The sequence below is a fragment of the Mobula birostris genome, chromosome 1 (genome assembly GCF_030028105.1).
Source record: "Mobula birostris isolate sMobBir1 chromosome 1, sMobBir1.hap1, whole genome shotgun sequence".
NCBI classification, from domain to species: Eukaryota; Metazoa; Chordata; class Chondrichthyes; order Myliobatiformes; family Myliobatidae; genus Mobula; species Mobula birostris.
Window position 1 is genome coordinate 152406342 of NC_092370.1, and position 25773 is coordinate 152432114.

Consider the following 25773-nt stretch of genomic DNA (forward strand, 5'->3'; position numbering starts at 1 on the left):
GCGACTGGGTTTGTATACACTGGAATTTAGAAGGATGAGAGGGGATCTGATTGAAACATATAAGATTATTAAGGGATTGGACATGCTAGAGGCAGGAAACATGTTCTCAATGTTGGGGGAGTCCAGAACCAGAGGCTACAGTTTAAGAATAAGGGGTAGACAATTTAGAACGGAGTTGAGGAAAAACTTTTTCACACAGAGGGTTGTGGTTCTGTGGAATGCTCTTCCTCAGAAGGCAGTGGAGGCCAATTCTCTGGATTCTTTCGATAGAGCTCTTAAAGATAGCGGAGTGAAGGGATATGGGGAGAAGGCAGGAAAAGGGTACTGATTGTGGATGATCAGCCATGATCACAGTGAATGGTGGTGCTGGCTCGAGGGCTGAATGGCCTACTCCTGCACCTATTGTCTATTGTACGGTGTGACGTATGGTACGGAGACTAGTGCGGTGTGATGTACGGTACGGAGACTGTAGTGTGGTGTGACGTACAGTCTCGTAGTGTGGTGTAACATACGGTACGGAGACTGTAGTGTGGTGTGACGTACAGTCTCGTAGTGTGGTGTGACGTACGGTATGGAGACTGTAGTGTGGTGTGATGTACGGTACGGTGACTGTAGTGTGGTGTGACATACGGTATGGAGACTGTAGTGTGTGACGTACAGTCTCGTAGTGTGGTGTGATGTACGGTATGGAGACTGTAGTGTGGTGTGATGTACGGTATGGAGACTGTAGTGTGGTGTGATGTACGGTACGGAGACTGTAGTGTGGTGTGATGTACGGTATGGAGACTGTAGTGTGGTGTGATGTACAGTCTCGTAGTGTGGTGTGACGTACGGTACGGAGACTGTAGTGTGGTGTGACGTATGGTATGGAGACTGTAGTGTGGTGTGATGTACGGTACGGAGACTGTAGTGTGGTGTGATGTACGGTACGGAGACTAGTGCGGTGTGACGTACGGTACGGAGACTGTAGTGTGGTGTGACGTACAGTCTCGTAGTGTGGTGTAACATACGGTACGGAGACTGTAGTGTGGTGTGACGTACAGTCTCGTAGTGTGGTGTGACGTACGGTATGGAGACTGTAGTGTGGTGTGACGTACGGTATGGTGACTAGTGTGGTGTGACATACGGTATGGAGACTGTAGTGTGGTGTGATGTACGGTATGGAGACTGTAGTGTGGTGTGATGTACAGTCTCGTAGTGTGTAACATACGGTACGGAGACTGTAGTGTGGTGTGACGTACAGTCTCGTAGTGTGGTGTGACGTACGGTATGGAGACTGTAGTGTGGTGTGACGTACGGTATGGTGACTAGTGTGGTGTGACATACGGTATGGAGACTGTAGTGTGGTGTGATGTACGGTACGGAGACTGTAGTGTGGTGTGATGTACGGTATGGAGACTGTAGTGTGATGTGATGTACAGTCTCGTAGTGTGGTGTGACGTACGGTACGGAGACTGTAGTGTGGTGTGACGTATGGTATGGAGACTGTAGTGTGGTGTGACGTACGGTATGGAGACTGTAGTGCGGTGTGACGTACGGTACGGAGACTGTAGTGTGGTGTGACGTACAGTCTCGTAGTGTGGTGTGACGTACGGTACGGAGACTGTAGTGCGGTGTGATGTACGGTACGGAGACTGTAGTGCGGTGTGACGTACGGTACGGAGACTGTAGTGTGGTGTGACGTACAGTCTCGTAGTGTGGTGTGACGTACGGTACGGAGACTGTAGTGCGGTGTGATGTACGGTACGGAGACTGTAGTGTGGTGTGATGTACGGTACGGAGACTGTAGTGCGGTGTGATGTATGGTACAGTGACTGTAGTGTGGTGTGACGTACAGTCTCATAGTGTGGTGTGACGTACGGTATGGAGACTGTAGTGTGGTGTGATATATGGTACGGTGACTGTAGTGTGGTGCGGGATTAGAAAGTAATGATTATTTCAGAAGTCTGTTAGCAGCCGGGTGGACTTCTGATCATATGGTCTTCCAAGCTGCTGTATCTTCTCCTAAGAGATCGAAACAAGAAGGGTGTCTGGCCAAGGTCGCACGAATGCTTGATGATTCAGTGGGTTCACGGGTCCAATCTGGTGCTGATGCTGTAGGTTAAGTTTATAGCCATGTGTTTGGGGGACAACAGTGGGTGGGGAGTTGGGGGTGGATGTGGTTTGCATGTTTGACACTTACTTGGTAATGATTTACACTTCTCACTGCTTTCCACAGCATCCTAAATCGCAGTCCTCCCAGGCTCATCCAGGAAATCATCCTGGTGGATGACTATAGCCGTGACCGTGAGTAGCAGTTGTGTTGTCACTGGGGAGCACGTGGCAGGGGGTGATGATAAAGATCAGAGGGGTAAATCCATTTTTGTCCAATATTCAAGAGTCTGGCTGCAGCTAGGAACTTCAGCAGAACCCCTACAATGAGACAAGGCTGAGAACTGGTGTTAAGTGGAACATGTGACCTGAGAGTTTTAATCAGGTTAATGTCACGGCATGTGTTGTGAAATTTGTTAACCTTGTGGCAGCAGTACAATGCTGTACATGATACATATAGAAAAAGAACTGAATTGCGCATGGCATAGATATGTATGTTAAATTTTGATAAGTAGTGCAAAAACAGAAATTTAAAATAAAGTGAGGTAGTGTTCATGGGTTCAATGTCCATTTAGGAATCGAATGGCAGAGGGGAAGAAGCTGTTCCTGAATCGCTTCCGAAACCTTCAGGCTTCTGTACCTCCTCCCTGATGGTAACAATGAGAAGAGGGCATGTCCTGGGTGGTGGGGGTCTTTAATAGAAAAATAGAAACATAGAAAATAGGTGCAGGAGTAGGCCATTTGGCTCTTCGAGCCTGCACCGCCATTCAGTATGATCATGCCTGATCATCCAACTCAGAACCCTGTACCTGCCTTCTCTCCATACCCCCTGATCCCTTTAGCCACAAGGGCCATATCTAACTCCCTCTTAAATATAGCCAGTGAACTGGCCTCAACTGTTTCCTGTGGCAGAGAATTCCACAGATTCACCACTCTCTGTGTGAAGAAGTTTTTCCTCATCTCGGTCCTAAAAGTCTACCCCTTTATCCTTAAACTGTGACCCTTCATTCTGGACTTCCCCAACAACGGGAACAATCTTCCTGCATCTAGCCTGTCCAATCCCTTTAGAATTTTATACGTTTCAGTAAGATCCCCCCTCAATCTTCTAAATTCCAGTGAGTATAAGCCTAGTCGATCCAGTCTTTCTTCATATGAAAGTCCTGCCAGCCCAGGAATCAATCTGGTTAACCTTCTTTGTACTCCCTCTGTGGCAAGAATGTGTTTATCAGATTAGGGGACCAAAACTGCACACAATACTCCAGGTGTGATCTCACCAAGGCCTTGTACAACTGCAGTAGTACCTCCCTGCTCCTGTCCTCGAATCCTCTTGCTATGAATGCCAGCATATCATTCACCTTTTTCACCACCTGCTGCACCTGCATGCCCACTTTCAATGACTGGTGTACAATGACACCCAGGTCTCATTGCACCTCCCCTTTTCCTAATCGGCCACCATTCAGATAATAATCTGTTTTCCTGTTCTTGCCACCAAAGTGGATAACCTCACATTTATCCACATTAAATTGCATCTGCCTTGAATTTGCCCACTCACCTAACCTATCCAAGTCACCCTGCATCCTCCTCACAGCTAACACTGCCGCCCAGCTTCGTGTCATCCGCAGAAGGAGATGCTGCATTTAATTCCCTCGCCTGTCATTAATATATATTGTAAACAATTAGGCACGTGGCCAAGTGGTTAAAGCATTCAACTAGCGATCTGAAGGTCATGAGTTCGAGCCCCAGCCGAGGCAATGTATTGTGTCTTTGAGCAAGGCACTTAATCAGGCATTGCTCTGTGACGACACTGGTGCCAAACTGTATGGGTCCTAATGCCCTTGGACAACATCAGAGGCGTAGAGAGGGGAGACTTGCAGCATGGGCAACTGCCTGTCTTCCATACAACCTTGCCCAGGCCTGTGCCCTGGAGAGCGAAGACTTTCCAGGCGCAGATCCATGGTCTCGCAAGACTAACGGATGCCTTTAAACAACTGGGGTCCCAGCACTGAGCCTTGCAGTACCCCACTAGTCACTGCCTGCCATTCTGAAAAAGTCCCGTTTATTCCCACTCTTTGCTTCCTGTCTGCCAACCAATTCTCTATCCACATCAATACCATACGCCCAATACCGTGTGCTTTAAGTTTGCACATTAATCTCCTGTGTGGGACCTTGTCAAAAGCCTTTTGAAAATCCAAATATACCACACCCACTGGTTCTCCCCTATCCACTCTACTAGTTACATCCTCAAAAAATTCTATGAGATTCATCAGACATGATTTTTCTTTCACAAATCCATGCTGACTTTGTCCGATGATTTCACTGCTTTCCAAATGTGGTGTTATCACATCTTTGATAACTAACTTTAGCATTTTCCCCACCACCGATGTTAGGCTAACCGGTCTATAATTCCCTGGTTTCTCTCTCCCTCCTTTTTTAAAAAGCGGGGTTACATTAGCCACCCTCCAATCCTCCAGAATCTAAAGAGTTTTGAAAAATTATCACTAATGCATCCACTATTTCTTGGGCTACTTCCTTAAGCACTCTGGGATGCAGACCATCTGGCCCTGGAGATTTATCTGCCTTTAATCCCTTCAATTTACCTAACACCACTTCCCTACTAACATGTATTTCCCTCAGTTCCTCCATCTCACTAGACCCTCTGTCCCCTACTATTTCCGGAAGATTATTTATGTCCTCCTTAGTGAAGACAGAACCAAAGTAGTTATTCAATTGGTCTGCCATGTCCTTGTTCCTCACGATCAATTCACCTGTTTCTGACTGTAAGGGACCTTACATTTGTCTTAACCAATCTTTTTCTTTTCATGTATCTATAAAAGCTTTTACAGTCAGTTTTTATGTTCCCTGCCAGGTTTCTTTCATAATCTTTTTTCCCTTTCCTAATTAAGCCCTTTGTCCTCTTCTGCTGGACTCTGAATTTCTCCCAGTCCTCAGGTGTGCCGCTTTTTCTGGCTAATTTGTATGCTTCACCTTTGGAATTGATACTATCCCTAATTTCCCTTGTCAGCCATGGGTGCACTACCTTCCCTGGTTTATTCTTTTGCCAAACTGGGATGAACAATTGTTGTAGTTCATCCATGCGATCTTTAAATGCTTGCTATTGCATATTCACCGTCAACCTTTAAGTGTCATTTGCCAGTCCATCTTAGCTAATTCACGTCTCATGCTTTCAAAGTTACCCTTCTTTAAGTTCAGAACCTTTGTTTCTGAATTAACTATGTCACTCTCCATCGTAATGAAGAATTCCACCATATTATGGTCACTCTTACCCAAGGGGCCTCGCACGACAAGATTGCTAACTAACCCTTCCTCATTGCTCAATATCCAGTCCAGAATGGCCTGCTCTCCAGTTGGTTCCTCGACATGTTGGTTCAGAAAACTACCCCGCATACATTCCAAGAAATCCTCTTCCTCAGCACCCTTACCAATTTGGTTCACCCAATCTATACGTAGATTGAAGTCACCCATTATAACTGCTGTTCCTTTATTGCACGCATTTCTAATTTCCTGTTTAATACCATCTCCAACCTCACTACTACTGTTAGGTGGCCTGTACACAACTCCCACCAGCGTTTTCTGCCCCTTAGTGTTATGCAGCTCTACCCATATCGATTCCACATCCTCCCGGCTAATGTCCTTCCTTTCTATTGCGTTAATCTCCTCTCTAACCAGCAACGCTCCCCCACCTCCTTTTCTTTCATGTCTATCCCTCCTGAATGTTGAATATCCCTGAATGTTGAACTCCCATCCTTGGTCACTCTGGAGCCATGTCTCTGTGATCCCAACTGTATCATATTCATTAATAACTATCAGCACATTCAATTCATCCACCTTGTTACGAATGCTCCTTGCATTGACACACAAAGCCTTCAGGCTTGTTTTTACAACACTCTTAGCCCTTATACAATTATGTTGAAAAGTGGCCCTTTTTGATTTTTGCCCTGGATTTGCCTGCCTGCCACTTTTACTTTTCACCTTACTACTTTTTGCTTCTACCCTCATTTTACACCCCTCTGTCTCTCTGCACTTGTTTCCATCCCCCTGCCACATTAGTTTAAATCCTCCTGAACAACAGTAGCAAACGCTCCCCCTAGGACACCGGTTCCAGTCCAGCCCAGGTGCAGAACGTCCTGTTTGTACCGGTCCCACCTACCCCAGAACTGGTTCCAATGCTCCAGAAATTTGAATCCCTCCCCCTTGCACCATTTTTCAAGCCATGTATTCATCTGATATATCCTCCTGTTTCTACTCTGACTAGCACATGGCACTGGTAGTAATCCAGAGATTATTTCCTTTGTGGTTCTACTTTTTAGTTTATCTCCTAACTCCCTAAATTCACCTTGTAGGACCTCATCCCGTTTTTTACCTATATCGTTGTTGCCTATGTGCACCATGACCACTGGCTGTTCATCCTCCCACTCCAGAATGTCCTGCAGCCGCTCAGAGATGTCCTTGACCCTTGCACCAGGGAGGCAACATACCCTCCTGGAGTTTCGTTTGCGGCCGCAGAAACGCCTATCTATTCCCCTTACAATCGAATTCCCTATCATTATAGCTCTCCCACTCCTTTTCCTTTCCTCCTGTGCCACAGAGCCACCCATGGTGCCGTGAACTCGGCTACTGCTGCCTTCCCCGGATGAGACATCTCCCCCAGCAGTATCCAAAACAGTATATCTGTTTAGGAGGGATCTGTTTAATGAAAACCGCCTTTCTGAGGCACTGCTCCTTGAAGTTGTCTTGGATACTACACTTTCTGCAACCTACTTCAATCTTGTGCAGTAGCTGCCCCCCCCCCCATACCAGACAGTGGTCCACCCTGCCAGAATGCTCTCCACGGTACATCTATAGAAGTTTTTGAGTGGCCTAGGTGACAAACCAAATCTCCTCAGACTCCTAATGAAGTATAGTCGCTGTCTTGCCTTCTTTACAGCTGCATTGATATGTTGGGACCATGTTAGGTCCTCAGAGATCTTGACACCCAGGAACCTGAAGTTGCTCACTCTCTCCACTTCTGATTCCCCTTATGAGGATTTGTTTGTTTCCTCATCTTACCCTTTCTGAAGCAGTGTAATCAGCTCTTTTGTCTTACTGACATTGAGTGCCAGGTTGTTGCTGTGGCACCATTCCACTAGTTGGCATATCTCACCCCTGTATGCCCTTTCGTCACCACCTGAGAATCTACCAACAATGGTTGTATCGTCAGCAAATTTATAGATGGTATTTGAGCCACACAGTCATGTGTATACAGCGAGTAGAACAGTGGGCTAAGCACACACCCCTGAGGTGCACCAGTGTTAATTGCCAGCGAGGTGGAGGTGTCATCACCAATCCACACAGATTGTGGTCTTCCAGTTAGGAAGTCGAGGATCCAATTGCAGAGGGAGGTACAGAGGCCCAGGTTCTGTAGCTTATCAATCAGGACCCTTGGAATGATGGTGTTAAACGCCGAACTGTTTATGTCAATGAACAGCATCCTGACATAGGTGTTTCTATTGTCCAGATAGTCGAAGGCCGTGTGACCTATTGTGGTGATAGGCAAATTGCAATGGGTCCAGTTCCTTGCTGAGGCAGGAGTTCATTCTAGCCATGACCAACCTCTCAAAGCATTTCATCACTGTCGATGTGAGGGCTACTGGGCGATAGTCATTAAGGCAGCTCACACTACTTATCGTGGGAACTGGTATAATTGTCACCCTTTTGGAGCAAATGGATACTTCTGACCATAGCAGTGAGAGGTTGAAAATGTCCTTAAATACTCCTGCCAGTTGGTTGGCACAGATTTTCAGGGCCTTACCAGGTACTCCATCGGGGCCTGCCACCTTGCGAGGGTCACCCTCCTGACAGCCTAACATCGGCCTCCGAGACAGAGATCACAGGGTCACCGGGTGCAGCAGGGATCCTCACAGTTGTAATTTTATTCTTCCTTTCTTAGAAGGTGTTGAGTTCATCTGGTAGTGAAACATCACTGCCATTCAGGCTATTGGGTTTTGCTTTGTCGGAAGTAATGTCTTGCAAACCCTGCCAGAGGTGCTGTACATCCAATGTCGCCTCCAACCTCATTCGAAATTGTCTCTTCACTCCTGAAGTAGCCCTCCGCAAATCATACCTAGCTTTCTTTACAGACCTAGATCACCAGGCTTAAATGCCACAGATCTAGCCCTTATCAAGCTGGAAGTTCCTGGTTCATCCATGTCTTTTGGTTTGGGAATGTACAGCAAGTTTTCATAGGCACACACTCATTCACATAGGCTTTAATGAAGTCGGTGACAACTGTGGCATACTCATCCAGATTCCAAGATGACTCCCTGAACATAATCCAGTCCACTGATTCAAAGCAGTCCTGTAGACGCTCCTGTGCTTCCCTTGTCCATACATTCTTGGTCCTCACTACCAGTGCTGCAGTCTTCAGTCTCTGCCTATACTCAGGGAGTAGAAGTACAGCCAGGTGATCAGACTTTCCAAGGTGTGGACGTGGGATACAACAGTAGGCACTCTTGATCTGAGTGTAATAGTGGTTCAATGTGTTATCTCCTCTGGTACTACAGGTGAATTGTTGGTAATAATTATTAGTGACCTTATCAAGCTGGCCTAGTTAATGATGGGGAATACATCAGGGTGTGCTGTTTCATTCCTCTTGGTTACATCGCTCAGTTCATCTAAAGCCTGTTTGACATTACCCTGAGGCGAAATATACACTACTAGCAAAAAGATCGGTAAAGTCTCCCGCGGCAGGTAAAATGGACAGCGCCGGATCGCGAGTGAACGGGACTGGGACAGCGCTGGATCGCGAGTGAACGGGACTGGGACAGCGCTGGATCGCGAGGGAATGGGACCGGGACAGCACCGGATCGCGAGTGAACTGGACCGGGACAGTGCCCGACCGCGAGTGGATGGGACCCAGATAGCGCCGGATCGCGAGTGAATGGGATCGGGACAGCGCCGCCACACTTCTGCTCTATCCTTTGGTGGGGAGCTCTTTCAGCTCCAGATACTCTGGGTTCCTGTCCACACCAGAAACTCTGGTGCAGGCCACAGCAGAGGACTTCTAATACCAGGGGTTCTCAACTTAAATCTATGCCCTCTAGTTTTAGATAGCCCTACCCTGGGGAAAAGTCTGTGACCATTCATCTTATCTATGCCTGTTGGGGTTTTATAAAGTCATCCCTCAGACCCCTTTACCCTGAGAAGAGGCCCAACCTGTCCAGCTTCTTCATGTAACCCAAGCCCCCCGACCCAGAAACTTTCCTGACATCCTTGCCAGAACTGTGTGCCCGGAACTGCGTGCACTCCTCCAGCTGTGTCTCATCTGCACCTTGTAAAGTTGTAACTTAACGTCCCAGCTCTTGTACTTGATGGCCGATGAAAGCAAATGGTCCAAATGCCTTTTCTCATGCCCCTGCGCCTCCATTTTCGAGGAACTTTTTACTCTGTATTGAACAAATCACTATTTGACTGAGTCAAAATTTCCTCTAGTTAAACAAAGAGAAAACTGAGATAATTGCTTTTGGTGCTAAAAAAGAGCGATTAAAAGTCAGTACTCACTTTGAATCCCTGTTGTTACAATACACAAACCAAGCCAGCAACCTTGGTGTTGTGGTGGACTTTGAATTAAACTTTAACTGCTACATTAAGACAATTTCAAAGTCAGCCATCTACCATCTTAAAAATACAAGTAAGTGACATCCACTGCCTCTCCTTTGTCCACCCTGGTACCTCAAAAGCTCATCCTTAATAATGAACTCCAACACTTTCCCAACTGGCCTATAATTTCCTTTCTTTTGCCTTCTTCCATTCTTAAAGAGTGAAGTGACATTATGTTTATTTCTCCCAATTACGTTACCCCACACAGGAACCACCCCCCCCCCACCTCACCTCAGAATTCACCAAAACCGGTATTGTGGGATTGTGGGCCAGCCTGGAGCTCAGATGAGCTGCCCAGCTGGGGTCCTGTGTTCCATGGGTGGAGGAACCGCAGGTGTCTCTGGCTTGTCCGGGGGTTGTTGACATGCTCATGGTCATGTTGTAACGGCAGGGGCTTGGCAGCAGAATACTCCCAATCTTGGCGGGCCAGTTTAAAGTGATCTACTGAAATACGTTCAGGTTTACCCTCTTATCTATGAAAAAATTATTTTCTCCCCATTCCGTGGAATGGGCTATCGAAATGAGGCCTAAGGGGACGCTGGTGTGCGTCATGGCAGATGAAAACAAACAAGGTGGAATGTAGGTCAACAGGAACCCAAGGGTGCTGTACGCCACGATGGGAGGTAGGAATAAGTGCAAAGGAATTGAATTTACTGAGGAGGGTGGAACACTGTTGAGAGGATGACCAGGCGGTCGTGGTGTCAGGAATGAAATCACTTGGCACTCATGACAGTCGTCCATATACCAACTCAGCCACAGATGACTGCAGGTCCTCTTTCAGAGCTGTTCTGAGCCCCAGCAGGACCCACGGGAGACGATCATGCCAACACTCATCGGTCAGGGAAGCCCTCAGAGCAGCCTTTAAGGAGCAGTGAAACTGCTCACATAGGCCATTGGACTGCGGGTGATTCACCGTGTTGTGATGTAGCCTAACACCAAAGTTCTGGGCCATCACAGCCCAGAGGTCTGAAATGAATTGGGGACCATGGTCAGAGGAAATATCAAATGGGGCACCAAACCGAGCAACCCAGGTGCTGATGAATGTCGAGCCACGTCTGTCGCCATTGTCAATGCTGGAGGCACAACCTCTGGCACCTGGTGGTGTGGTCCATCGTGGTAAGGAGGTGTGTGAAACCACGGGAGGGGAGAAAAGGACCAACTAGATCCTCATTGACATGGTCAAACCATCGCTCAGGAACCTCAAAAGGTGCCTGAACACGACAGTTAATTTTTGCCCGCTGGCACTCCACACAGGCTGCAGTCCAATTGTGCACATCTTTCTGAGGCAGTGTCAAACAAATGTCAGTGCATTCGGTTTCTGTGAGGCCTTCTGGCCTGGATGTGAGAGGCAAAAACAGTCCTCCTCCATTTTGCAGGCACAATGGGGCGAGGGCGACCAGCCTGGACATTGCACAGGAGAGAAACCACCACTTCCCCGAACTTGATGTCAGCCAACTGCAGGCCCGTGACTGCTGTTCAGTAAGCTTGGACCTCTGGGTCAGTAGCTTGGTCGGCTGCCATGCCAGCATAGTCATCCTCTAGCTGTACGGCCTCAGTGGCTGGCCATGAGAGGCAATCAGCCGCAGCATTATTGTTTCCCGTGATATGTTGTATATCAGTTGTGAACTCTGGTACATAAGCCAGGAGGTGTTGCTGCCGTGCAGACTGACAGTCTGATGTTTTGGCACGAGGGGTATGTGGTCAATTACTGCTCTGGAATGGTGACCCTCTGGAAGATAATGAAACTGGCGGACAGGCAGCTACAGATTGAGAAGCTCACAGTCAAACGTGCTGTACTTCATTTTCGGGGGGATGGAGCTGCCGGCTGAAGAAGGCAAGCGGCTGCCTCACGCCTCCGAACAACTGTTCATACACAGCACCCACGGCACAGTCTGAGACATCAATAGCAATGGTGTGTTGGGGAGTGGGAGCGGCCATAGGGTCTCATTGGAAACAGCTCGTTTGGTGTCACCAAATGCCCTGGTCATGTCCACTGACCAGTCAAGCACGTGATTAGGGGTATTACCTTTAAGCGCACTCTACAGGGGGAGCATAAGTTCAGCATCTTGCAGAATGAAGCGATGATAGGTATTCACCGTGCCTAAAAACTCCTGTCATTTTTTAGTAGTGCAGGGTGGTGGGAAATCTATAATAATGTCTACCTTTGAAAGGTGTTTCACACCTTCTGCGGAGATGCGATAGCTGAGAAAATCAATGGTTGCAACCCAAACTGGAACTTAGCAGGGTTAATAATCAACCCGTGCTGGCTTAAGGACTGGAAAAGTACAGAGATGAGATACATGTTCGGATTTGGATGCACTGGGGCAAGTATGTCATGTGGGTAAACAAAAAGAACATCTAAGTCTTGGAGTCCATCAGCCGTTGGAAAGTCTGTGCTGCATTTTTCAGTCCAAATGGCATGCACAGAAACTGAACAAGGCCAGACGGGTTATCACAGTTGTTTTGGGAATGTCCTCCAAGCACACCAGCACCTGAGGGTAACCCCTAACTAGATCGACTTTGGAAAAAATTAACTTTCTGATTAAACATGGAGTAAAGTCTTAGATGTGTGGGACTGGGTGACAATCGGGGGTGGTGGACTCGTTAAAGCATCGATGATCACCACATGCCCTGCAACCACCATTGGACTTGGGGACCGTGCGGAGGGGTGAACCCCAGGGTCTATTCGACTGGTGTACAATGCCAAGTCTCTCCATGTTGACAAAATCAGCCTTCGTGGTTGCCAGCTTTTCTGGGTCCAGTCTATGTGCACAGGCAAGGACTGGTGAGCCAGTTGTGGGAATGTGCATGACCCCATGTTTTATGACTGTAGTGGAGAATGTGGGCTTGCTAAGGTCTGGGAGTTCACCCAGCGGTCGAGTAAACTCACATGCAGTGGTGCATGTGCTTGACAGGGTCGTTGTGGGGAACTTACTGGGGGAGCTGGGTAACGGCACAAAGTCCTTGACATCCACAAGTCGGCAGTTCTTCAGATCGAACAACAGTCCTTGGGCACACAGGAAATCTGCACCGAGCAGAGGTCTAGTCAGTTTAGCGAGGATGAAGTCCCATATGTAACGTTACCTACTGAAGCAGAGCGTCACCCATCGTGTCCTGTAAGTCTGGATCCTGCTGCTGTTGGAGGTCTCCAGCGAGGTTTTGTCACTCTTTGTCTTCTCATCAATAGACGATGCCGACAGCACACTCACTTCAGCACCCGTGTTACACAGGAAGGGTGTCTGTAATGAACAGTAGGCGACCCTGCCAGCTGGAACCCACAGTGTTCACAGACCTCTGATGTCCCGATACGAAGGCTCAGTCAAAGCTGCAAGGTGGTTGGTACTTCCTGGCATTCGTACCAAACCAAGTGTGGTAAAAACACAGGCTTGGCATGGTCTGTCTCTCAGACACGGCATCCTTATGTTGGGAGCCTTGCTGACCGGGCTTATTGAGGGAGAGAAAGGAGGAGGAATGATGCACCACTGCCTGGCTGAGTGCAGACCATCAGCCATCTTAGCAAGCTCCCTATAGTCCATCACAGGTGCATTAGTGAGGGCTATCCAAACTCAGTCAGGCACTTGCTGTATGAAGAGTTCTTTAAAACTAAAACAAGGACGATGATTTCCCGGGAGAGGTGGCATGTAGTCCATTTGCTCCGAAGGCCTAGCGTCTCCTAGACTGGGTAGGAAGAGCAACTGTTTAGCGTGCTTAGACTCTGTTAGTACAAAAGGTGAGCTTTCAGTGATTGGCGTTTATCGTGTTCAGGCAGCTGTTCAAGTAGACTCACTACTCTCGCAGGCTGTGGAATTGCTGAGAGACACTACCAAGTAGTAAAATTTGGTGTAGTCGGTGGTGATTTCTCACAGAGCAGACGGGGCCTCAGCTTGTACAGACCAAGTGATGGCAATTTGCTCTCAAACCCCCAGCAATTTCAAAGCGACTGTGTAGGCCGACATGTTCAATAACTCAGGAATCTTCCTGGAGCATTGTGGTCACCAATGAAGATTTTCACAAATAAAATGAAATGAGACATAATGAAACCGGTAAGACATTTTTTTGAACTCCAAAACCTACACACAAAAGCATGCCAAAACTCTTTACCTAAAAATGTGGTCATGTCAGAGCAGCCTCTTAAAGTGAAACCCCAAGTCAATGTTGGTGGTTGTGAATTATGTACATTTCTCCCATTATATTACCCTACAATTATATTGAACTGGAAAGAAGGCAGAGAGGATTTACGAGAATGCGGCCAGGACTTGTGGGCCAGAGTTATAGGGAGAGATTGAGCAGGCTGGGATTGTAGTCCTTGGGGCCACTTGCAGAGGTTCTCTCCTGATGACTCTGTGGTGGTTGTGTGTATTACAGATGGGCAGGAGTCAGAGTACAGAGGAGTGGTGGACAAGTTTGTGGTGTGGGAAGAATCCACCTGCTCCTGAGTGAGGCCAAAACCAGGCAGTTGGTGATTGATTTTAGGAGGAAGAGGACTGTGATGAGTCCTGTATACACTCTGGGAGAAGAGGTTGCAGTCATGGAGGAGTACAAATACTTGGAAGTTCACCTTGAGAATAGACTTGAATGGAAAACCAACACCAAGACTGTTTACAAGAAGGAAATGAGCAAAGTCTATTTTCTAAGGAAGCTGAGATCCTCCAATGTGTGCAGCAGGATGTTGGAGATCTTTTACCAGTCTGTTGTAGCAAGTGTAGTCTTCTTTGCAGCATTATGCTGGTGATGCAAAAATTCTAAATAAACTCATGAAAACTACTGGATCTGTCCTTGGCTACAAACTGGACTTTTTTGAATTAGTGGTGGAGAGGAGGTCACTAAACTGTTATCCATTATGGACAATCTGGCATCTCCTCTCCATGATGTACTGAATAAGCAGCAGAAGCACCCCTTTGAACAGGCTCTTTCAGCTCCACTGTCACAGGGATCGTTACAGAAAATCTGCCCTACCAAATGCAATAAGCATATACAACAGTTCATCTGCACGTGACAGGAGAACACACATCATAGTACAATAGTCTCTTTTTAAAATTTCATTCATTATTATTGCACATTAGTACATTATTATTATGTGTATTATTGTTCTATATTTTATTATTAGTTAAGTCTGCACACTGCTAAGTGTGTTTTTAAATATTGCTGCTGTAGTGAAAGAATTTCCCACTCGGGATCAATGAAATACTTATTATTATTATTGCACTTTATGATGGTGTATAAAATAATGAGGGGTACAGATAGTGTAAACACACATTAGATAGATTTCTGTTCCCATGGAAGGGAGCTATAAACTAGGGGGCATAAATTTAAAGTGACAGAGAAACGTCTTCACACAGAGGGTGCTGCATGGAAGGGGCAGCTGGAAGAAGTGGTAGATTAGCAACATTTCAAAGACACTTGGATAGGTACATGAATGAGAGGTTGAAAGAGATGTGGGCCAGACATGTGCAAATGGGACTGACTTGGTGGTCAGCACGGATGAGTTGGGCTGAAGGACCTGGTTTCACGATGACATAATGAAGCCCACACCTTGGTGCCCTGCTGAATATTTGCCCACGAACTAATCTCACTAAGGTTGCCTCAGAGGTGCCTGTTGTCCATTGGCTGCAAAATATTTTGGGATATCCTGATATTGCAGATGGGGCTAAACTTGGTCGTCCATTTTCATCAAATAGAAGGTTGCTTTAAATGTGGAAGGGGCCCACAATGCTTTAGGTCCAAAAAATGGGCTACAGTCAGTTTTGGGAGAAGGGGCCCAAGCTCATGTTATTTAATGTAACATTGGATATTAATGTTGAATTTAGCTTTATTTCCCAAATCCCTCATCATTTTATACACCTCAACCAAGTTTGCCAATAGCCATCTTTGTTACAGAGGAAACAACCACAGTGTATGCAGTCTTTCTTCTTAGGCTATGTCTACACTACGCTGGATAATTTTGAAAACGCCGGTTTCGAGTAAAAACGATAGGCGTCCACACTGAGCGTTCTTCAAAGTATCTCTGTCCACATTAGACGGATATTCGGGCTAATCTCCTCCTATGGGCATGTGCAGGACACACAGACAACAAGTGAAGAGGAAATGGTATACTTAGTGCGTGTTTGTCCAGTTACAGAGTAGAAAAACTTAAAAGGAATTGCTCTTGGCTTTCGCGCAGGAGGACTTAAAACTAAAAAAAACAAATACTGGAGCATATGGAGGCGACCGACAGGGAATTCGCGGACAGTATGACCCGGCTGATGACAAACACTGGAAAACTGACTAACTCTGTTGCATAAATAAAGCACCTTGTTAAATGTATAAAACATGTCTACATCAGTGTTATCTTGTATTTCCATACAATGTTACATCAGGCTGTTACACATCTATTGTCAGAGAAGTACTTGCATAAATAGGTAAAGCACCTTCATACGAGCAAGGACAGAAAACAGGGCAAAGTGAGTATACTTATTTATTCAGTAAGCTATGGGTCAAAGTATTTGGTGAGTACATTTCTAACTCTTCTGGCTTCAGTCTCGTTGCCGTCTGTTCTGAAATTGTTAGGTTCTGCGAAGCGCAGAATCAAATATCGCTGTGATGATTGTACGCTCTAGTATCAATTGTTTGGCGATAATAAAGTAGTAGTAATAATAATAAGAATAATAAGAAGAAAACAATGAAATGCCGCGCTATCGCCATCTGTTCCGGCACGTCATGACAGCGGTTTTAAAAAGCTCCGGTTACCCCGTACACACTGCGACGGATATTAGGCGTTTTCAGGTTTATTCACCCTGGAGACCATTTCTGAAAATCTCCATTTTCGGGGGCTGAAAACGCCTTTTCAGTGTGAACGGAAGGTCAAAACAAAGAGAAAAAGCTTCGTTTTCAAAATTATCCGGCGTAGTGTGGACGTAGCCTTAAATTCAACACAGGTAGTCTCCAAGGTTTCGTTCTGAGACTTGCTTGCAACATAAAGAGTCCTTTGTTCCTTTTACAGAGAAGGTTTATTCAGTGATAATAGTATCACATCATTACAATACAACAATACTACACAATTCACGCTATTAGCAGTCAATAGCTTCAAATGAAGCCAGTCATTTCTGTCCAGAATCCACTCGAGCCCCTGCAACCCCATTGGTCGCAGAAGGCTCTCAATGTGCCTGTGAGTGCTGTGTGCTCCTTCTCCAAGGGCATAAGGGCACAGACACTAACCCCAGAACAGGGGCAAGCATTCAGCTCTTTTCTCATCCCTTTTCCAAAAGGAGGTTTATTTAGTGATGATAGTATTGCAAAATTATAATACTGCAGTAATCCATGACTCACTATTTACAGTCAGTAGATATGACACAGTCATCTCTATCAAGAACACATTCGAGTTCCTGCAGTACGCATTTGATCTGGAAATCCCCTATTCTACCCATGAATACTGTTATGTTTTATAACTCCAGAAATTAATTGAAAGTAAAACACGGGAGCCCGGGATAAACGTGCCTACTTTGTTTTAATTTAGTCAGGAGCTCATTTATGATGTGGTGGTGTGATGACATATGCCATTCACATACTTTTACATATAACCCAGAATGATTATGTAAACAACAGAGAATACTTAATCAAACAATATATTTAGATTAGATTCTAGTTTATTGTTATTGTGCTGAGTACAGATACAAAGCCAATGAAATACAATTAGCATCTGACCAGAAGTGCAAAAGAATAGTATTATTAACAAAATAACTGCGATTGAAAAGTAAGTGCTACAGCACACAAATATAGAAGTACTGAGACAGTCCCATATGGGTGCATTACTGCTTAGCACTGTGATGTGAGGTTCAGCAAGGTCACAGCCTCAGGGAAGAAGCTCTTCCTGAGCCTGCTGGTGCAGGAGTGGAGGCTCCTGTAGCACCTACTGGATGGGAGGAGAGTAAAAAGTCCATGGTTAGGGTGAGATGCATCCTTGATAATGCTTTTTGCCCTGCCCAGGCAGTGTTTATGGTAGATGTTCTCAATGGTGGACAATTGGGTGCCGATAATCTGCTGGGCAGTTTTCACCACACGCTGGAGTGCTTTGCGGTCCGATATGGGACAATTGCCATACCACACTGAGATGCAGTTGGTGAGTATGCTCTCAATGGTACAGCGGTAAAAGTCTGTCAGTATCCTGGGACAGAGGTGAGCTTTCTTGATGCTCTGCAGGAAATAAAGGCGCTGTTGCACCTCTTTGATCAGGATGGAGGAGTTCAGGGACCAGGTGAGATCCTCAGAAATATGGACACCAAGGAATTAAAGCTTGATACACGCTCCACTACAGTTCCATTGATGTAGATGAGGACATGAGTGTGACTCCTGGCATGCCTGAAGTCCACAATGATCTCCTTGGTCTTCTGGGTGTTAAGGGCCAGGTTGTTGTTGGCACACCACGCAGCCAGGTGCTGGACCTTGTCCCTGTAGACCATCTCGTCATCCCCTCTGATCAGACCAACCAACATGGTGTCGTCTGCAAACTTGATTATGGAGTTAGAACCGTGTACAGGAACACAGTCATAGGTGAAAAGGGAGTACAGAAGAGGGCTCAGCACACAGCCTTGAGGCACGCTGGAATTCAGGGTGAGAATGGAGGAGGAGAGGTTGTCTAACTTAACTGATTGGGGTCTGTTACTCAGAAAGTCCAAGGTCCAATTGCAGAAGGATGAGCTGCTACCAAGCTGGCGAAGTTTGGCGATCAGCTTGGAGGGGATCACAATATTGAATGCCGAACTAAAGTTAATGAACAGCATTCTGACGTAAGAGTTGGGGCTGTCCAGGTGGGTCAGGGCAGAGTGAAGTGCCGTGGATATTTACAATGTCACTCAACTATTACTGAAATATTAAATACACTAGATACCACATGCTCCTTCTCCAGGGACACATGGGCATGGATGTAATCCTGGAAGAGGGGCAGGCCCCGGGGTAAACTCTGATCAACCTAACCCCCTTCACACTGGATGACCAAAGATCACAGGCATTGAGCAGACAGCAACCTCTCACACTCCACATATACATGAAACATTGACTCCCTCTGGCTGCAGAAACAGAAGTGGGGAAGTGAGGCGGGGGTGGGCTGAACAATTTGTAAGTCAGAAGTGCAGCTGCTCAGCATATATTCAGTCAAAAGCACAGGCCAGCCAAGGGTAACGTTCACTCAAACCAGGGTGTTTGGCTCAACCATTCAGCTTTCTCTGTGACATCCAATGATATTGTTGCTGTAGGAAAACTGTTATCCACACTCAGTCATGAGCTCTGTGTGCAATAAAGGACTGGCTGTTTTCATTGATGCTCCACATCACTCAGTGTCAGCAAGACGAAGGAGCTGGTGTAGACTTCAGGAGGCGAGACCAGAGGTCCATGAGCCAGTCCTCATTGGAGGCGGAGAGGATTAGCAACTTTAAATTTCTAGGTGTTACCATTTCCGATGAGCCGTCCTGGAGCCAGCATTTAAGTGCAATTGTGAAGAAAGCAGGGCAGCATTTCCTTATGAGTTTGCAGAGATTTGGCATGGTGTTTAAAACTTTGACAAACTTATATCGATATGTAGTGCAGAGTATATTGACCAGATGCGTTACGGCCTAGTATGGGAACATCAATGCCTTTGAATGGAAAATCCTTCAGAAGGTAATGGATTTGACCCAGTACATTGGGGTAAAGCCCTCCCAACCATTGAGCACATCGACATGAAATGCTGTCATCAGAAAGCAACATCCTTCATCAGAGATCCCCACCACCCAGGCCATGCTATTTTCTCACTGCTGCCTTCAGGTAGAAGGTACAAGAGCCTCAGGGCTCACACCACCAGGTTCAAGAACAGTTACTACCCCTCAACCATTGGGCCTTGAACAAAAGGGGATAACTACACTCACTCGCCCCATCATTAAAATGTTCTCACAGCCAATGATCTCACTTTAAGGACTCTTTATCTCATTGTCTCATGTTCTCATTATTTATTGTGATTTATTTATTTACACTGTTTGTTATCTTCTGCACTCTGGTTGATCGGTCATTGATCTTGTTATAGTTACTATTCTATAGATTTGCTGATTATGCCCACAGGATAAATGAATCTCAGGGTGGTATATGGTGACATATATGTACTTTGATAATAAAATTTACTTGGAACTTTGGTAGGATGTCTCCTGACATCTTAACCTTGCACCAGAGCTGTGAACTGAGTTCCCATCTGGCAGAAGATGCCTGCAGCCTCGCAGTAGCTGGTAAATCTATCCCACACTCACTGTTATGTCTGGGGTGTCCGCAAGTCCAATTTTAATTACTCACCATGAACAGAAGATGACGGAGTGAGCTGATAAAAGGATAGCAATGCTGAGAGTTGGTTGTTGGATGATCAGGTAGCAACAATGTAAATGTGTTTCACCTCTCATATGTATAGGTGTGCAGGCATCGTGAGAGAGAGAGTCAGTGTGGATCCAATGTGCGTGTTCTTGAGGTATCAAGGATCCTTTCCAATATCAATCCATTGTTGTCTCTCTTTCAGCTGAGGACTGTGAGCTCTTAATCAAGATTCCCAAGATCAGATGTTTGAGGACCACTAAGCGTGAAGGTGAGCCAGGTTCCAAAGTTTTCCCATGGCCTTGTTTATTTTTCCAATGACAGAGTCACAAGATCAGTTGGTTGGGATGCAGTCTCCAAAGTAGCACGCTGATTTCTGCACCCTGACAACAGATGGATCCTTGACTGCATGGGCTCCCTGGGGTGCTCCCGGTTCCTCCTACATCCCCAAATGGTGGGCTGCTGTAACCGAGTAGGGAAATGGTAGGTCTGGGATCAATTGATGGGAATGTGGGGAGAATAGATTACAGAGGAAATTAATGGGGCAATAAGTTTGCTCTGTTAACTGGTACAGACTCAATGGGCAAGTGGCTTTCTTCTGTGTGTAAGGGAATTTAGAATACGACCTGCAGCCAAGTTGACAGGCGGCTGAAGGAGAAGTGTGGGAAGATGGCCCAGTCTGAACCTCTGTTCTGAATGGAATGCTCATTGGGACAGACAGCTCCGTTGGTTGGGCAGATGGAAAAAGAAGTATCAATAATTGTAGGGCTGATCAATAGTCAGAAATGGTACAAAAAGTAGAGAACTTTAATGGAGAGCCACACAAGTTGCATTCTAATATCTCTTCCAAAGTTTCTGCAGAAAACAGTTTCAAAAGAAAGATTTCCACCTGTTGGCATAAATATCAATTCCTCCTTCCGATGAAAAATGTTTTCCCTCCCCCTCCCCCTCCCCCCCTTCTAATCTCCACTCTGGCTTCTGCGTCTTCTCACCTGCCTATCATTCTCCCCCTGGGTCCCCCCTCCCTTTTCCCTCTGGTCCACTCTCCTCTCCTGTCAGACTCCTTCTTCTCCAGCCCTTTACCTTTCCTACCCACCTCGCTTCACCTATCACCTTCTAACTGTCCTCCTTCCCCTCTCCCCACCTTTCTATTCTGGTGTCACGTCACTTCCTTTCCAGTCCTGATGAAGAGTCATGGACCAAAACATCGACTTTTATTCATTTCCACAGATGCTGAGTTCCTCCAGCATTTTCTATGTGTTGCTTTAACTATTTGCATTAGCTTTATTTGTCACATGTATATCGAAGCATACAGTGACCAGCACAGCCTGAAGTATGTGCTGGGGGCAGCATGCCAATGTTGCCACGTTTCCGGCGCCCACATGACCTACTAACTCTAACCCCCACGGGAGCTTCTGCAGTTTTGTTATTCTCTCCTAGAAAGAGAAGGTCTGGCCCTCACATTTAGATTCTGCCCTTGAGTCTTAGATTCCCTAAGAGCAGAAGGAGTTTCTCCTGCCATTTTATTAACTTTCCTTTGTACCTTGAACACTCCAATGTCTTTTAATCTAAGATTCACTCCCACATGGGTAATCCTGTGTTGGCAATGTTTTAGAGTCTAAATTATACAGCAAGGAAGCAAGCAGTCACTTCAGCCCAGCTTGTCCGTGCTGACCACTGTGCCTTTTTGAGCTAGTCCCATTTGCCTGTGTTTCACCCACATCCTTTGAAACCAGGATTCCCACCCTTTTTATACCATGGAGCCCTACCATTAACCGAGGGGGTCCAGGCACCCCAGATTGGGGATTTCTGCTCTAAACCTTTCCTATTCATGAACCGTACTTGTCCAAGTGTCTTTTAAACATTTTAATTTTACCCATCACCACCACTTCTTCTGACAGCTCAACCCACATACACATCACTGTGTGAAAAAGATGCCTTTCAGATTGATCCCTTTTAAATCTTCCACCTCTCACCGTAAATCTGTGTCCACTACTTTTGGACTCCACTAGGCTGGGAAAAAGACCAGACCATCCACCTTGTCAACTTCCTTCACGACTTTATGAACCTCCATGTGGTCACCCCTTAGCATCCCATGTTTCAGCTCCATCACAGTCACAAACCTTCCCACATCAGGGACGTTTTCTGAAGTGGTACCTCAGGAAGGTGGCACCATCGCTGAGGAGCCTTTTTCCATTTCTACTATCGAGGTGTGAAGAGATTCAGAAACAGCTTCCTCCCTCCTTCGTCATACAGGCTACAAACCCATCAACACTACCTTGTTATTCCTTTGTTTGGAACTACCTATTCATTTTGTAATTTATAAAGTGTTTTGTCTTTGCACTGTAATGCTCGTGCAAAACAACAAAATCCACATCACCTGTGAGAATAAATCAGATTCTAATTCTGAATCTGATTCTGATTTTGAAAAAAAATCTCCCAGCTGATCCAGTCTGTCTTCTTAGCTCAAAACATTCAATTACTTTGAGCACAGCAAACTCTACCTTCAGAATTCAGTCCATTGGAGTTAACGGAATGAATCTCAAAGGGCGGGCATGAGGTCTTCTTGCCACCTGGTAGCATGTTCAGTGTGACCAGCCGGGGATGAATTTGTAGACCCCAGTACATTACTGTGCAAAGTCTTAAGCACATTGGCACATATATATAGCTACGGTGCCTAAGACTTTTGCATAATCCTGTAGTCATTGTATTGCTGTAGTCATCTTATTAGTATTGCTGCAAAAAAAAGCAAATTTCATGGTATACATGAGTGAAGATGAATCTAATTCTGAAATGGGTCTTATTGTGGACTGAGAGTGGGAAGGGGGCAGGGAGATGGGAATCATGGTTGGGAAAAGGGAGGGAGGGGGGAGGGAACAGGAAGCACCGGAGAGACATTCTGTAATGATCAATACACCAGTTGTTTGGAATCAAATGACCTTGTCTGGTGTCTCAGGGCTGGGTGTGTCTGTATCCGCACCACTCTCCACCTCTGGCACTCCGTCTCTGCCACCTGTCCCACACCGCTCCACAGAGCTTCACCCTCACTATTCTCAACATGCTTCGCTCCAGCAGATTTACAAACTCACTCTGCTCCACATTGACAAACATAGTACTGTGCAAAAGTCTTATGCACCATATATACACACACACACACACACACACACACACACACACACACGGTGATTGATAAGTTCGTGGCCTAAGGTAGAATGAGTCAATTTTAGAAAACTTAGCACATTTATTTTTCAACATAGTCCCCTCCTACACATACACACATAGTCCAGCGGTCGTGGAGCATACATTGTAGAAGTGGTCCACAGCAGGGGTGATTGATAAGTTCATGGCCTTAGGTCGAAGGAGGTGAGTTATACAGCTTTTGTTACATGCACGTGCAGTTCAACTCTGAGTGAAAATGCAGAAAGTTTGAAGTTAATAACTCATCTCGTTCTACCTTAGGCCACGAACTTATCAATCACCATGAGTGAGTGTGTGTGTGTGTGTGTGTGTGTGTGTGCCTAAGAATTTTGCACATTACTGTACATAAACTAGGAATGCGACATGGGAAATGTTTAAATAGGACAGTAGCAGAGAACAGGATGAACTTCCCAGTCATGAGTTCTTCACCCTGTAATATGAACCATTTTCCCTCTTAGATTGGTATTAGATTCTGTCTCATGACCCAATCTTGCCTTGAAGGTTTGCTTGGTTAATGATAAATTGTTTTCCTGGATCCATTGTAAAGCACTTCTCCTTCAACAGGGCTGATTCGATCACGAGTGAAGGGAGCTGATGCTGCTACTGCGGAGGTCCTAACCTTCCTGGATAGCCACTGTGAGGTAAACAAGGACTGGCTACAACCCCTCTTGCAAAGAGTTAAGGAGGTGAGTCTGAGTGTGTGGTTCTCAGTGGCTAAGCAGTAAGGCAGGGAGCAGGGTTGAGTGAATATATGTGCCCCATTTTAAGATTAGTGTTATAATTCCTGAGAATAGACCATCCATATGGAAAAGAGTAAACAGTGAACTTTTTGGGCCGAGACCCTTCACCTGTCTTGAAGAAGGGTCTCGGCCCAAAACATCGACTGTTTACTCTTTTCCATAGACGCTGCCTGAGCTGCTGAGTTCCTCCAGCATTTTGTGTGTGTTGCTTTGGATTTCCAGCATCTGTGGATTTTTCTCATGATAATGATAAACTATGCATGTCCCCTATCAGGGTCCCTGAGAAGGTGTCACTAACTCCTATGTTACAGATATTGAACCGAACCGAATTGAATTGACTTTATTACTTCATGTACATGAGGAGTAAAAATCTTTATATTATGTCTCCATCTAAATGTGCAATGTGCAATTATAGTAATATTTCATAAATAGTATGTACAACAGGATAGTCAATATAACATAGAAATACAGTTGTGTCAACATGAATTAAGCAGTCTGATGGCCTGGTGGAAGAAGGTATTCTAGAGCCTGTTGGTCCTGGCTTTTATGCTGCTGTACTGTTTCCCAGATGGTAGCAGCTGGAACAGTTTGTGGTTGGGGCAACTCGGGTCCTGACTGATCCTCCGGGCCCTTTTTACACACCTGTCTTTGTAAGTGTCCTGAATAGTGGGAAGTTCACATCTACAGATGCGCTGGGCTGTCCGCACCACTTTCTGCAGAGTCCTGCGATTGAGGGAGGTACAGTTCCCATACCAGGCATTGATACAGCCAGTCAGGATGCTCTCAATTGTGCCCCTGTAGAAAGTTCTTAGGATTTGGGGACCCATAAAAAACTTCTTGCTGGTGTGCTTTTTTCACCACACCTCCGGTACGTACAGACCACGTGAGATCCTTGGTGATGTGGATGCCGAGGAACTTAAAGCTGTTCAGCCTCTCAACCCCAGATCCATTGATGTCAATAGGGGTTAGCCTGTCTCCATTCCTCCTGTAGTCCACAACCAGCCTCTTTGTTTTTGTGACATTGAGGGAGAGGCTGTTTTCTTGGCACCACTGTGTCAGGGTGATGGCTTCTTATAGTGAAGGTACTCCCACCACGCAGTTATGCAGGGACCCAGAAGCAATGAATGAATGGCAAAATACAGTATTTCTAATCAGAATAATATCTGATCTTCAGGATACAGTTTCAGAGTTGGGATGTCATGTTGTAGCTATACAAGTCATTGTAGAGACCTCACCTGGAGTAATATGCACAATCTGGTTACCGGAAAGAGGAAGGACGTTACCAACATCCACAAGGACGTTATTGAGATTGCAGGGCTTGACTTATACAGACGTGCTGGACAGGCTGCGATCATTTTCCCTGGAGCATAGGAGATTGAGTGATCTCAGAGAAATTTATAAAATCATGAGGAGGTGGTCACACTCTTTCCCCAGGGTAGGGGAGTCTAAAACTAGTGCGTGTAGATTTATGGTGAGAGGGCAAAGGTTTAAAGGGAGTTTGAAGCTGGTGATGAGCTGCTAGAGGAAGGTGAGAACAATTACAATGTGTAAGAGATAGTTTCATGGAAATTAAAGGTTTGGAGGGATAGGAGACAAATGCAGGCAAAGGGAATTAGCTCAGATAGGCATCTTATCCTCAGGGCCTGTTTCTATCCTCTATGATTCTATGACGTGGAGTGGAGCGAGGAGGTAGTGTTCCCATAGGACTGATACCTTTTGTATTTAGTCATGCAATCATACAGTGCAGAAACAGGCTGCTCAACCCAGCATATCCATGCTGACCATC

General features: G+C 45.9%; 1 protein-coding gene across 5 annotated transcripts in view; it reads left to right on the forward strand.

Annotated features, from left to right (window-relative positions):
* Positions 1-25773, forward strand: part of LOC140200620 (polypeptide N-acetylgalactosaminyltransferase 16-like) — a 329730-nt gene that overhangs the window by 246369 nt on the left and 57588 nt on the right. For all 5 annotated transcript variants that reach the window (XM_072264214.1, XM_072264195.1, XM_072264198.1 and 2 more), the window contains exons 4-6: positions 2219-2286; positions 20255-20320; positions 23812-23933. In XM_072264214.1, coding sequence (XP_072120315.1) covers positions 2219-2286; positions 20255-20320; positions 23812-23933 — 256 coding nt within the window. The remainder of the gene's footprint in view (positions 1-2218; positions 2287-20254; positions 20321-23811; positions 23934-25773) is intronic.